The sequence below is a fragment of the Petromyzon marinus genome, chromosome 1, assembly GCF_048934315.1.
Source record: "Petromyzon marinus isolate PM22_M1 ecotype Great Lakes invasive population chromosome 1, UKy_Petmar_22M1.pri1.0, whole genome shotgun sequence".
Classification (NCBI taxonomy): Eukaryota; Metazoa; Chordata; class Hyperoartia; order Petromyzontiformes; family Petromyzontidae; genus Petromyzon; species Petromyzon marinus.
Window position 1 is genome coordinate 19,528,790 of NC_133667.1, and position 13,456 is coordinate 19,542,245.

The following is a 13,456-nucleotide window of genomic DNA, read 5'->3' on the forward strand; positions in this document are numbered from 1 at the left end:
CCCCTTGAATTACCCATACTCCGGGGAATACAAAAATATGCTGAAATAGGTAAAAAATATATAATTATGGTATGATTACTTTACCTGATCTTACAATATATTTTGAAAATATGGTTTTACTATATACTCATTTTAATGGAAATGTTGCGTTCTGTACAGAAAGGGGGTAAAGTAAAGCATTAACTTGTTTCGATTTGAAGCTTTCGTGACTGCAGGGATTAATTTCCCTTCTACGTGACTTTACCGAAAGAACTAAGGATATAACATTGACTTGTTGATTAATATTGATTCTTAAGCTCTCAATACATGCGTAACATTGTGTTGCAAGCATTAATTAATTTTATTTTAATTGTTAATTGTATTAAATGGCTTCATGTGACTCCTTTAGCTATTATAGGCTACTATATTTACCACAACATTAAGACATTATTTTAGAATTGAACGGCAAACCTGAATTGAGACAATCTAATCGACAGAGGTGCGACTCAGTCCACCCCTCCTATGAAACACATTTAGTGAACCTAACTAGTACAAAGTAAGAACCAACACAAGTACTCATTTAAGTGCAGTAAAGTTAACCGATGTTTTTATCATCAACATTCATGCCGCAACAGTTCTTCGCAGCCTTTGTTGATAATGACACCACGCACACCAGATTCACCCTAATAATTTGCTCTGTTCCGAAGCTCTCCGCGGGAAGTTATCTGCCATTCATTTAGTCATTCTTCCTCAATCCTTCCCGCAGAGCGTGTTTTTGTTTGCCGCAGGTGGTACCCCTCAGGGCTTTTCATCTTGATGTCACGTTTTGTACTTTTGCTGGCCAAAACACGCATAGACCACTGTTTAAAGAGCATGGCTGCGCTTTTGCCAAAACGCTTCAAATGGAATCTGATAATTTTCCAAGCCATGGGGCTCACTGCCATTGGCAGCAGACTGCCCCGGCTTGTAAACTGGCAAATGGGGACAGGGCTTGGTTGATTTATTTAAAAGCTTGCTTCGAGCTCAACCCTCTCCTGCTTTATGATTCACGAGCCACAGACTCAACCGAAACACTTCAATTTGCATTGCTGAGACTTTTGACATGAGATGGTCCACCTTGAACGCAGATGGACATCACCTTTTGGAGGATACCCACAGACCCATGTGCAATAATTGCCCAGGATGAAAAACATCTACACGTCAATTACAAATATAGGAGATTTTATTTTATCATGTGAGAGCCCATTGAGACAACAAGCTTTGACAATATATTGGAAAAAAGATGCTTATCACTCTGAAAATGGATAATCTGACTGATTTGCATGGTAAGTTGCACAACTCTTTGCAAGGCAAGCTGTGAAGTATATACAGTCATACCTTGGCAAACACTGTTTTATCGAACGCGTGTTTCAACTGTACACGGTTTAAAGTTATTGAGGTATGTTTTCTGAAACACGGGGGTTATCTGTCGGCTATACGCAGTTTGATCCTGCTAAGATTCTCATTCGCAGCATCCGCTTGTACAGCAGATGCTGCGAATGAATATCTTGTCGCCATATTAACTCTCCAACACTCTCATGCCGTCTCTCTTACTCATGGTCCCAAAATGTAAGTTGAGTAGCGTCGATTCTCGCAAGAAAGCCAAGAGTTGACTTTTTTGCAAAAAGTGCAGTTAAAATAGGCTTGTGAGGGCTGCATCTGTTGGAAGGTATGGTGCTAAAGAAATTCAACAAACATACAAGCTACTATGGTGTGAGTGAAATGACTGAGAATTATTTACCATTACTTCTTTGTGTATGTTATTTTGTGCATAATGTAACACATACTCAACACGCTCACGCACAACGCAAATGTTCACACATTACTGTAATGTGGAGGACATCAGTCATACGGGCGCCTAGATGGCGAATCATTAACCTTCAAATGACTGAGACATACCCAGACAGACCACAATCATCATGCCAAACTCGGGCGTTGAATGGTTCATGACGATATAGATGAATGGGAAGTGAGGCTCTGAGAATCAACGTTGGGAGCGAGAACTGGGCGTGAGTGCACGGTGAGGGAAGAGTATTGGAGAAGGGAGTTTTTTATTGAGGTGAAATAAAAAAGAGAAACGACATATTTCTGACCGAATTCGCGAGCACAAATCAGATTTGAAACACGGCAGAACGAATTCTTCTGCCGTAGCTGATCACTGTTACAACGCTGTGGGTAGTGATAGTGTTTTCTCTGATACCAAGGTACTCTGCAAGCCGTCTGGATACCACCAAAGATTTGTCCATGAAGCCATACAGATATACAAACATAGACATAACTTCAACCGAGAAGATGGATTCAAATTGAGCAATCATTGGAGAGATGTGATTAACCATGTTAAACCTCAACCGCTACTCTACCCCCGCTCCGCGTCCCCCCCCCCCCATCTGTGGCTCCAATGTTCTTTAGCTTTACCTTCCTGGCTCCACCCACACCCCAACCCCCCCCCCCCCCCATGCTGCGCCCATCCTCCCTGGCTCCTCCTCTTACCCTATATAACAGTCTATCATCACAAATAGCCGTCTCTACAGTTATTTTGCTGTGCCTTTTTTACACCTGATGAAGGAAGCTTGTGTTGCCTCCGAAACGTCATGATTTAATGTAGTTGTTTTCATTTATTTCTATTTTATTTTTTTACCTACGTGACTTTACCAAAAAAAACAAAGAGTATGAATCCTTGCAGTCACGAAAGCTTCAAATCTAGAACAAACCATTGTATGCACAGTCTTGAGGGCATGGGGAGGTTAGAGTTATCACATGTTTACAGTCCGGCGACAGAGAAGAAATTTGCTTTGTGAACTGTGAGCACATGAATGATCATATTTAGAGAGCAGGGTTATAAGAACTTCTAGATATTGCAATTCCAGGTAATGTACAATGCTTAAGATCTTGCATGATTTAACTTGGGCTTTTGTGTGTGGTTAAAAGGATAAACATCAGAATGCTTTGACTAACGAGCCTAGCAAGGGTGTGTATTGTCACCTACTATGCTAATTGTTCTCAAAATAAAGTCATGGATAAGGTGGACATAGTAGGGGAATTTGGATAATCATAATATATTATTTCCATGTGAGAGAGGCGAAATATTCAGATGATGGAAGCATGTTAACTAGGACCGTGAAGATACTTGGTATGAAATAACACCCTAAAAAAGGTGAAACGTGAGGTCACAAGGACACGCGTCTTTAAATAACATCACTCGATCAGAACCTTCACCAACGCAAACCTTGGGTCACGCCAGATTTCCGAGGAAGTGGGGCAATGAAGACTTAGATCTGTACGTGTCAAATAGTGAGAGAAGTCTTCAATTCTATAGGCAAAGCCAAACACACCAACCCAGAAGAAAAGGGATAAGGCCCTAGTCGGACTGATGCCGGAAACATTATTAGGCCTCACTTTTCCAGGCAAAGGGTCACATCATACCAGAAAGAAAGATGACAGGAATGGGAACCTGCCCTCACTATGCAATCAAACAGGTTCCAAATGCGCGATAGTGGGTTCCGGTGTTAAAGCTGTGTTTTTTTGAGTATGAGAATACAACTGCAACTAGTTCCAGATGGAAATCATTGAAGACACCACTTTTTCCCACCAATTACAACCCAAGTATGCTTATGGATACACATACGACTGTGGTGGAAGGACACAAGAAGATTAAAATAAATGTTACAATTTGAATGGAATGTATATAACTGATTTAACACAGAATTCAATGCATGTATCGATTTTAGTCAATGAACCGAGACCTCCTCCACTGATGCTTTTCTCTATTTCTTAAGAATTATGTTGTTGGGTGTGACCTTAATGATATCACTCCATACGAGAGGGGATGAAAACATCAACTGTCACCACATATGAAACACACCGCACCACGATGCACCTTGACTGACTCGCATGACACCCATTCGGGTGAAAGTATACAAAGTGAAACTACGCTTTTGATACTTACTCCGAGTGAGCTAATCTAACGTCTGCCCATCTTTCACTGCTCGCTAACGATGCGCGAAACACATTTCCCAGGTGTGCCGTTTCACGCAACCATCTTGTGCTCACGTCACCCATACTGCCACTATCTCCCCTGTACTTCCTCGGGCACCTGTGCACCTGCAGTGAGGCAGTATTGATCGGTGCAGCTGATTAAATGAGCTCTCACTCACCGTTACGTGATCCGTGCGTGCCAGCTTTTGTCCGATGAGAGCCGCATTCCCTCCCACGTAATGCTGCGAACGGCACAAACACAGCCGCACTACGTCAGCAGCTATGTAGCGCAGTCACAAAAACAAAGATCCACCGTATAGCCTTAACAGACTGTTGGGGCAAGTCCTGTTAGTAAGCATCTATGAAGGCCGGCACTGTACACGACGGGGTGGGTAGCCAACATCATGCCCGATTACCTTTGTCTCCCAAGTGGCGATGTTTACACACCGCACCAGGTACTAATTTTGAGGTTGAGTCGACCTAGAATAGGCCCAGGACCGGTTCAAATAATCGTCACTGATGGTGGCCATGAGCGGGAATCAAACTCAGGGCGCCGGGTTTGTCGAACAGCGTGCTAACCACTGCACTACAATCATAGCGCACACACACACATACAATGTTATTGCATTCCAGCGAATTTCCTTTCAAGTACATATATTTTTGCAACAATGGTTTTGGTGTCGAGGCACAGGGAAAATTGGTAGCCACTTAGAGGACCCCTACAAACAAGCACAGCATCAACCCATGCCAAGCCACGTCCCAAGTGGAGATAAAGAATTGGGATTTCTTCACGTATGCATCTATTCAGATTTAATTTATTACAGCAGGAGGGGCCTAATGAGCTGTGAGGCTCCATTTCATGGGTGTCCTGCAACAGTACAGATGTTATACGGTACAGATGTTATATCGTACAGATGTTAGTTACACAAGCATGATTAAATACGTCGCAATACAAAAAAGAAAGTATTGGAACGTGACTAAATTGTTTTACGAACAAAAATAAAGGAAAGGAGTGAGTGTAATTTAACAAAGCAAACACATTCAGTCACGAGGAAACCCTGAGTACGATACACACCGACTCGGGCTAATGCTCCTCTGCCCATTATTTGTGGCCACATCTATGAAGGAATTTGAGTTTCAGGAGTGAACGAAGGTTTCTCATGGTTGGTTAATGATTCCATTCCAAAATCTAATGCTACAGCAGGAGATTTGGAATTTTAATATTTATTTACTATTTGCACTCTCATTGTCTTGTCACGAGATGAAATTTCCTTTCAGAACTTTGCAGCTAGCAGTGCATGTCACAGAATGACCTCAGCAGATAATGTAACCTAACTACTTCTGAGGTAGCAGCATTAAGTAGCTGCATACAAATCACTCTCCTTCAGTTATATAGATGAGCATTTCATTCAATGTTTATCAATACAGGCATTTTTTTTTTAACCATACTGAGACAATCAAATTTTCTATGAGATCCTATTTCACCTTCAGTTGGTCATCTATCGGTCAATCCTGAAGTCTCAGTGGTGCTGGCTCACTGCTGTTACAATGAGATGATCCCTCAAGGGACTAGCCTCCTATGCATTTCTTAACAGTTGCAGAGGAGCTTACAAAATGGATCAGTGGCTAATCGGAAAGTTTGCAGTGATATAATGATGAATCAATAAATGTCTCTTAATAAGCTCACAATAAATGCATCAAATCACGTAACAATTGATTCTTGAATTTTGATTTAAAGCTTTCGTGACTGCAGTAATTCATATTCTTAGCTCTTTCGGTAAAGTCACGTTGAAGGGAAACAATAAAATAATAAAATATATATAAAACAATAAAAATTCTCACGACGTTTCGACCATAAAAAACTGTTATGGTCGAAACGTCGTGAAAATTTTTATTGTTTTATATATATTTCATTATTTTATTGTTTCCCTTCAACGTGACTTTACCGAAAGAGCTAAGAATATAATTGATTCTTGACTTAAAGTTTTCGTGACTGCAGGAATTCATATCTTTTGGGTGTTTTGGTAAAGTCACGTAGATAGATTCAAAGAAAATAAGAACATTTTTGTTATTTTCTTTGAACCTATCTACGTGACTTTACAGAAAGACCCAAAAAAAATATAACAATTGATATTTATCAATTCCAATAGGTTGTATAGGACATATCCGCGTGGCATATACGAGCTCAAGGACCGATATTACGCGATGAATCGATGCGTGGTTATACCTTTACCAACTACCGCGACATTGAACAACCTACTGGTATGGAGGGTTGCAACAAAATCACAACCCTGAATCGTAACAACTACACTGCTTTGCTCGACACTTTTTCATTGCCTTTCCTGCAATGTTTTGCTTCACAGGTGTATTACATCACGTGCTTCGGTTAGTGTATCTCAGTTGATTCCAAGTTGGTGCTAAACATTGACTACCGACTAAGGCGAGCAACTGGCTACCCAGGTTCTATGGAGCCAATATGACTGTATGACAGATGCAATCCATAACGTTATGCTTGGTTAGTGAGCTGCAATGCTACATAAACACCTTGAGGCATTGGGACGCAGACCAATCGCATTTTATTTGATGTCATTGGTCTATTTAAAATTTTTATTTCTATTTCAAAATTTCATTCCACAACCCGGAAACAAGGGTTTTTTTTTAAGATTGCAGTGTTTTTTTTTAAATTAAACCGTGATTTGTGCCAAGCGGTAGTGTCTTGTGAGGTTCCACATGGCAACAGGGCCAGATTTCTTAACGGAGTAAAAACACTACTTTCATTGATTGGATTTGCATAGGTTCGCCTGTTAATGATCTCTTTCCTGCCGTCTTGGCAGCTCTCGACTGCTCTACTGCCGACATGTGTTCTGTATTTACCGCCTTTAATGCACAATAGGCAGAAGATGGAGGGGAACACGCTTTTGGATGCATTAAAATCCGGACGGTTCTACACTGACACCGAGGTCTTTTAAAAAAATCGAGTGAATTTACAAATCACTGTGGGGATTTATCGTATAATCAGTTGTAAACAAGGAAAGTATTTAATAAATAGTACAGGAATTTCTTTGTAGGATCAAAGCACCAGCATTAATAGAAGGAAGACGTCAATTTTATTTTTTGGAATAACATTTTCATTACACATGTACATAGTATAATTGCATGTGTTTACTATGTATATATATATGCTTGTGCATATTATGTGTACACACATGATTACCTCCTGAAATCGAATCCCTATTCTGGTAATTGAGTAAGAGTCATTGAACAGTGGTAACTTCAGAGGCTCTGGTCTAAGGTCCAACTACTAATATACAGAGGAGTCTCTTCGATGTGAATGGCACCCACAACAGGCCAGTGGGACACTGAGTAATCATAGTATTACCAATGGCATGAGTTCCCAGCAGCCAAAGGTACAGAGTGGCTAGCACTCAAACTTCTTATCAGTCAAGAGCCACTACTCCATGACCTGAGCTCAATCAACATTTTCCCTGCCAGCTCAGAGGCTGCCTGGATTAACAAGATCTGGGCAGTCCACTCAGGTATTAAGATTGCTGTAAAATGTGAAATTAGCTTAGGCATCAATTTTGGTTGGCAATGATTGATGAAATTAAGACAAAATAAATATAAAAGACAACGATATATAAACGGAAGATCTCAGATTAACAGGAAAGCCAGAATAAAGACAGAACACTGAAATGTGTGGATCCTTTACGAAACAGATAGTGATTTAAATGGTATACATATCTGTAGACATGGAACGTGACTTTACTTCAGATCATGAGTTAGTTGTTGCAGAAGAGTGAGACTGAAGCAAGGCAACGTTTAAGATTGCCAAAGTGTGAAGTGTTACAAATATACATTGGGAACATATTTTTAGTTCTTGCAACCATTAATGAAGACATCCAATCAGAACCATAACCACTTTGGAAAGGAACAATCAAATGCGGTTGAGATCATGATGCGAGTTGCTAGGAACAACAGTGTTCAAACTGGATATGCACTTTAAATGAGCAATGCTTGGGATAACTAGTAGAGAAGAGAAGAAGAGGCAGCAGGCTAAATAAGATCAGTGTCATTAAATTAGAGAGAATCTTGGCTTAAAACAGGACTGCTAATGGGCAGGAGCGGATGGAGAAAATGTAAGATGCTAAAAGACATCATAAATGTGTTCTCTGTATTTAACAGGCTTATAGTGTAGATGAGCTCTAACCTAAATTTTGATTTAAAGCTTTCGTGACTGCAGTAATTCATATTCTTGGTTCTTTCGGTAAAGTCACGTTGAAGGGAAACAATAAAATAATAAAATATATACACTTCTTTCAAATGTTCTTGCCGTTGGTTTTCACACCTGATGATGACTGCTTGTGTTGCAGTCGAAACGTCGTGATAATTTTATTGTTTTAAATTTTTATTATTTTATTGTTTCCCTTCTACGTGACTTTACCGAAAGAACCAAGAATATGAGCTCTAACATGTTAAGGATTTAGCGGCACATGACATTACGTGGAGGAAGTCTTAAAGGCATGCAGAATCAATGAGAGCCATCAGGCAGTAGGTGAAAAGTCATTTACAAAGCAAGAGATACTTAAAGCATGTCTAGAGAGGATCAAAAGACCAGCGGAACAACAAAGATATTAGTAAGTCAACCGGTATGTGTGGCATTCCTACCAACAATTCAAAGGAAGGTGCTGACAGTTGCAGGAAGAAAGGGATTATGTAATCAAAGCCGCAAGAGGGAAGTTAGCACGGAATGACACAGTGAGAGAGGTACAAAAAGAGACTATGTACGTTGAACTTCTTTCGCACCGTACGTAGCCAACCGCGCTAATCGCAGGTGCGGGGGAAGGACAGCAGATGGAGGGAGACAAAGAGACATAGACACAGATAAGTAAAAACAGACAAGAGGGAGGGATTTTTTTATTTAAAGCTTTCGTGACTGCAGGGATTCATATTCTTGATTCTTTCGGTAAAGTCACGTAGAAGGGAAACAATAAAATAATAAATGTAGATTGGTTCTTTGCAAGCCAACTGGCTACCATGAGTGATTCGTTCATGAGGCTATCCACATATACAAACACAGAGACAATTTCAACCGAGAAGATGGATTATGGCTTAGCAATCATTGGAAGGATTTGATAAACCATTTCGAGTCTTAATTGATTGTTCACGCTTACGGTGGCTTTCAGACCGCATCCATTATTTTCGTCACCCCCCTCCTTTTTTCCGAACATAGATGGACTCGTCCATCTGAACAAACTGTCAAATCGCTCTCCATGGTGCTAACGTTAAAAATAACCGCCACTTTTTTCAAATTTTCTTGCTGTGGTTTTCACACCTGATGATGATTACTTGTGTTGCAGTCGAAACGTCATGAGAATTTTATTGTTTTATACTTTTATTATTTTATTGTTTCCCTTCTACGTTACTTTACCGAAAGAACCAAAAATATAAAAGGGAGGGAGTCAGACAAAAGGAGAAACAGTAAGAGAGAAAGAGACAAAGGTAGACAGACAGACACACACAGAGGGTAGGGAGATACAGAGGGAAACGGAGACAACGACAGAGCGAGAGAGACTGGGGGAAGAGAGAGACACTTACCAAATTACTGAAAAGAAAAAAAATACATGAAGCTGGCTGAACACAAACAATTAGTACAAGCAACAGAGGTCAATGAAGAGCTGGGCCACTGACCTGCGCTGCCGGGTAAGCCGAAGCTGCCTGTGCAATCTGCTCAAAGGCCTTGCCGTCGCTGAAGAAACGCTCGGCGGCCGCTCCTCGGCCCATGAAGTGCGTGAAGGCGTCGCGCAAGTCCGACGGCGACGCCAGGACATCGTGGTCCCGTCCACGCGCGGGAGAGAGGCCCAGCGTCTCCATGAGCGCCACGCCCGACAGAACCACGTCCACGCACACGTTCACGCTGGACGCACACCGCCACAGGAGGACATCGGGCGCGCACGGGGTGCGTGCAGGGGATGATTTACCAAGCGGTGTAGTGACAATACATATGTATGTATGTTGTACTTTTTTCGCCACTGGATGTAGCCAACCGTGCTAATCGAAGGTACGGGGGAAGGACAACAAACTGAACACAAAAAGCAGTTCTAAAGAAATGGGTTTTCAATCTACATTTAAAAGTGCAAAGCTCCAGTGGCTTCCTAATATTGGAAGAAAGAGCGTTCCAGACGGCCGCAAAAAGCGCATCTGAAAGCGTGCAATGCTGTGTGGCAGGTAAATGAATTTACAAGGTTAACCATGCGATTGAGGTAGCTGAGCAGGTAAGGGTCAGATCACTATGAGGACAATGCCGAGAGAGAATGAGGGATCCAGGTCGCCATTGCAAAAGAGGCAATGCCTCACGTGTCCCAATTGATGAATTTAAGCTCCTAGTTAAATAAAGGCTATAGACCAAGAAACTAGAGCTCAAAACAGGTTTTGAAGTGTAGAAAGTTGATGGTTTCAGCCAGTCACCAATGACTGCACAAAATCCCCCCACAATATTACGTGTGTTTGTTTTTCCTTAATTTGATTAGATTCTCCGAATTTTCAATAGTGGCTTTATTATCAATAGAAGAACATTTCTCCGTAGCATATCAGTTCCGAAAAGTGCACTCCCTGCTGTGTGGATGAAAATCAGAAGGCATTCAAGAAGCAGATCTACCATATCTCGTTGGGGGCACAGAGCTGGTGATGGGAATTCCACAAGTCCATGGTAGGGGGCCAGTCTTACCATCAAATGATCATTCTCAAAGTTGTACAATACTGACCAACACAGTACTAATTGCATACCTATTGCTTCTTTTGTATATAGCAATTATGTCACCCTCAATAGCTGCATATGGAACACATCAAATTTCAGAACACGTGGCCAAACGTGACACAAACAAGTTTTGTTCAACGCTAATCCACTAATTACTGTTACAAAACCTCAAGGAATCTGTAAAAACAATATGCGTACCAAAACTACCCCACTGACCTAGTACTCAACTCACCTTCTAACAATAACTTCCCACTCACAGGACTATCCACTAACTCTACATACCAACCGTACCTGCCACTGCACAAGTTTGTTTAGAGTTGTGCTCACTGCAGCAGCCCGCAGCGAGTGGTGGATATACTAGGGTTTTTTTTTATGGCAGCCAAGCCGCTCCAAAGCACAAGAGCTGCTGAATTCCCACAGTGACACGAGTGCATGAACAAATAATTAAATTCATGAATGCTTAATTTCTAACAGAAGTGCAAAGCCCTCTAACCTAAGATTGCAAATGTAATTGATGCCACATGGGTATGTTACTGCATTATCACAATATTTATTCTATTTGTCTCATCAATGCTCCTTGTCCACTTAGAATGTATAATTCACTATGTAACACGATTTTTGTTCCTGGGTTAGTAAGTGTTATTTTCTAAATGCTTATGCCTCAAAAGTATATAAAATGGCTAGTATTCCCCACAAACTTTGCTTTTGTGACCAGGACTTTACGTGAAGGCAATAACAAAAAAACACCACGTTTTCTCATTTTAAAGAGGTAAATTTCAAAATAGCACTGCCCTGGTCACAAAAGCAAAGTTTGTGGGGAATAATAGCCATATTATGTACGCTTGAGGCATAAACAATTAGGAAATAACACTTACTCCCCAGGAACAAAACATAAATTTGTTACACAGTGTTATTATTAACGGAGTGGATTATTAACTTTGCTTTTGTGTCCTGGTCACAAAAGAAAAGTTTGTGGGGAATAATAGCCATGTTCTGTACTTTTGAGGCATACACAATTGGAAAATAACACTTAGTACCTAGGAACATTTTTTAAAATATTTTTTTGTTACACAGTGTGTATTACCACTATGCGCTTGGATGGTAGTTCAGTAAGATAATACGTCAAAAATATATTGAGTTATCATTACATTTACAGGCACAACAATGACCCTTGTTCATCCCAAAAAGCTTTCTAGAGCCTCAACTGTTTTGCATGAAGGTCCTGCATGGGGATGTTTGATCAGTTCCATTAATAAGCGCTATGTACGTCGAAGGAAACCAGCATGAGTGGAGAACATCCGCGCGTACAAAGAGCTAACACTAAAAGCTCGACACAGATGGATTTAATCCACTTGTTGAACTACCATGTCCTAGCCACCTCACAGCGCAGCATGTTTGCAAGTTTCACAGATCTGAATGATCCACCAACACCTCGCTTCCAAAGCGTGCGACATCACAGGAGTGCACCACCATACGTGGAAAACTGTACAGCCACATTGGTAAGCAAACATATGTATGTTAAACTTAGTTCGCACTGTACGTAGCCAACCGTGCTAATCGGAGGTACGGGGGAAGGATAAACTAAACACAAAAAGCAGTGCTAAGAAAATGAGTGGCTTCCTAATATTGGAAGTGTTCCAGACGGCAGCAGAAGTGTATCTGAAAGCACACGATGCGATAACCAATATGCTTCTTGGACTGTGCAAAACAGCAAAAAAAATGTAGAATTAATTTAAATGGAAGGAAGAGGCCAACAATGTGCACAAGACTTCAGACATTTTCACGACATTTAACGCGAACCCATTAGCCAGCAATCAATCACCTTAATCGTGTATAGGCCACACCTGATATTGGCATGTAATAAAATCTTACTTGAATTATTAAGTTAAAAAAGAGGTATCCAAATGTATTTATTCCCCAATGGCAGTGGAACAATAAATGACTCGTGCGTAAATCAGATTGACTAAAGTTCATGGGGAAGGCGTGGTTCAGTGGCTCGTTTACTGAGCTATGAATACAGTGACTGAGTTCAATTACATGGCCGTGGTTAACATTGGTGGTGAGTGGTATCTGGGCTTCCCCTACTTCACCAACCGACAATAATCAGCATGGTGAAGTATGGTATGGCAACTTCGTGACTGATACGAAGTGGGGTGGCTTTCTTCCAGGATTGAATTGACAAAGTACTGTAGACTGCTTACTATGTAACATAGCATACATTACATACAGTCCTTCCAAATCAGATGAAAATAATTGTGATGTGATTGTATTGTCAACTATATGGAATATCTTCATTCAGATAGCTTCCTTCGGTTGCACGGCTACAAGCTCTTTCCATTTTGTGGTTAAAACGCACGACTCAAAAGCGATCACACGACATCACTGCGAAAGAATGCACCGCATGGAAAGTTTCAGATAGAGTGAATGGCAAAGCATTCATTTTTACAGATGTTAGCATTTAACATGTTGCTTCACGTTCCTACACATGAAATGTCCTATGGGCTACTTCGCAAAGCTCGACTGACCTATAAACTCACCAAATGTCAAACCGATAATTGTATCATCATAACTATCAGTTGGATTGCTGGGGATCCCTATTTGCTCATTCTTGCCTTGATGGCAGCGGAGCAATCTTCATGATTTCTGCAGCCTTGAGCGCGCTCATATTTGTCGTATGAATGTTTGATGGATTGACCATGATTAAACAAA

At 40.9% G+C, this 13,456-nt stretch overlaps 1 protein-coding gene across 1 annotated transcript in view; it reads right to left on the minus strand.

Annotated features, from left to right (window-relative positions):
* ADPGK (ADP dependent glucokinase) overlaps nucleotides 1–13,456 on the minus strand; it is a 42,015-nt gene that overhangs the window by 18,197 nt on the left and 10,362 nt on the right. Inside the window, exons 3-4 of the mRNA XM_032968191.2 lie at nucleotides 9,682–9,907; nucleotides 4,173–4,235 (exon numbers count right to left, since the gene is read on the minus strand). Coding sequence (XP_032824082.2) covers nucleotides 4,173–4,235; nucleotides 9,682–9,907 — 289 coding nt within the window. The remainder of the gene's footprint in view (nucleotides 1–4,172; nucleotides 4,236–9,681; nucleotides 9,908–13,456) is intronic.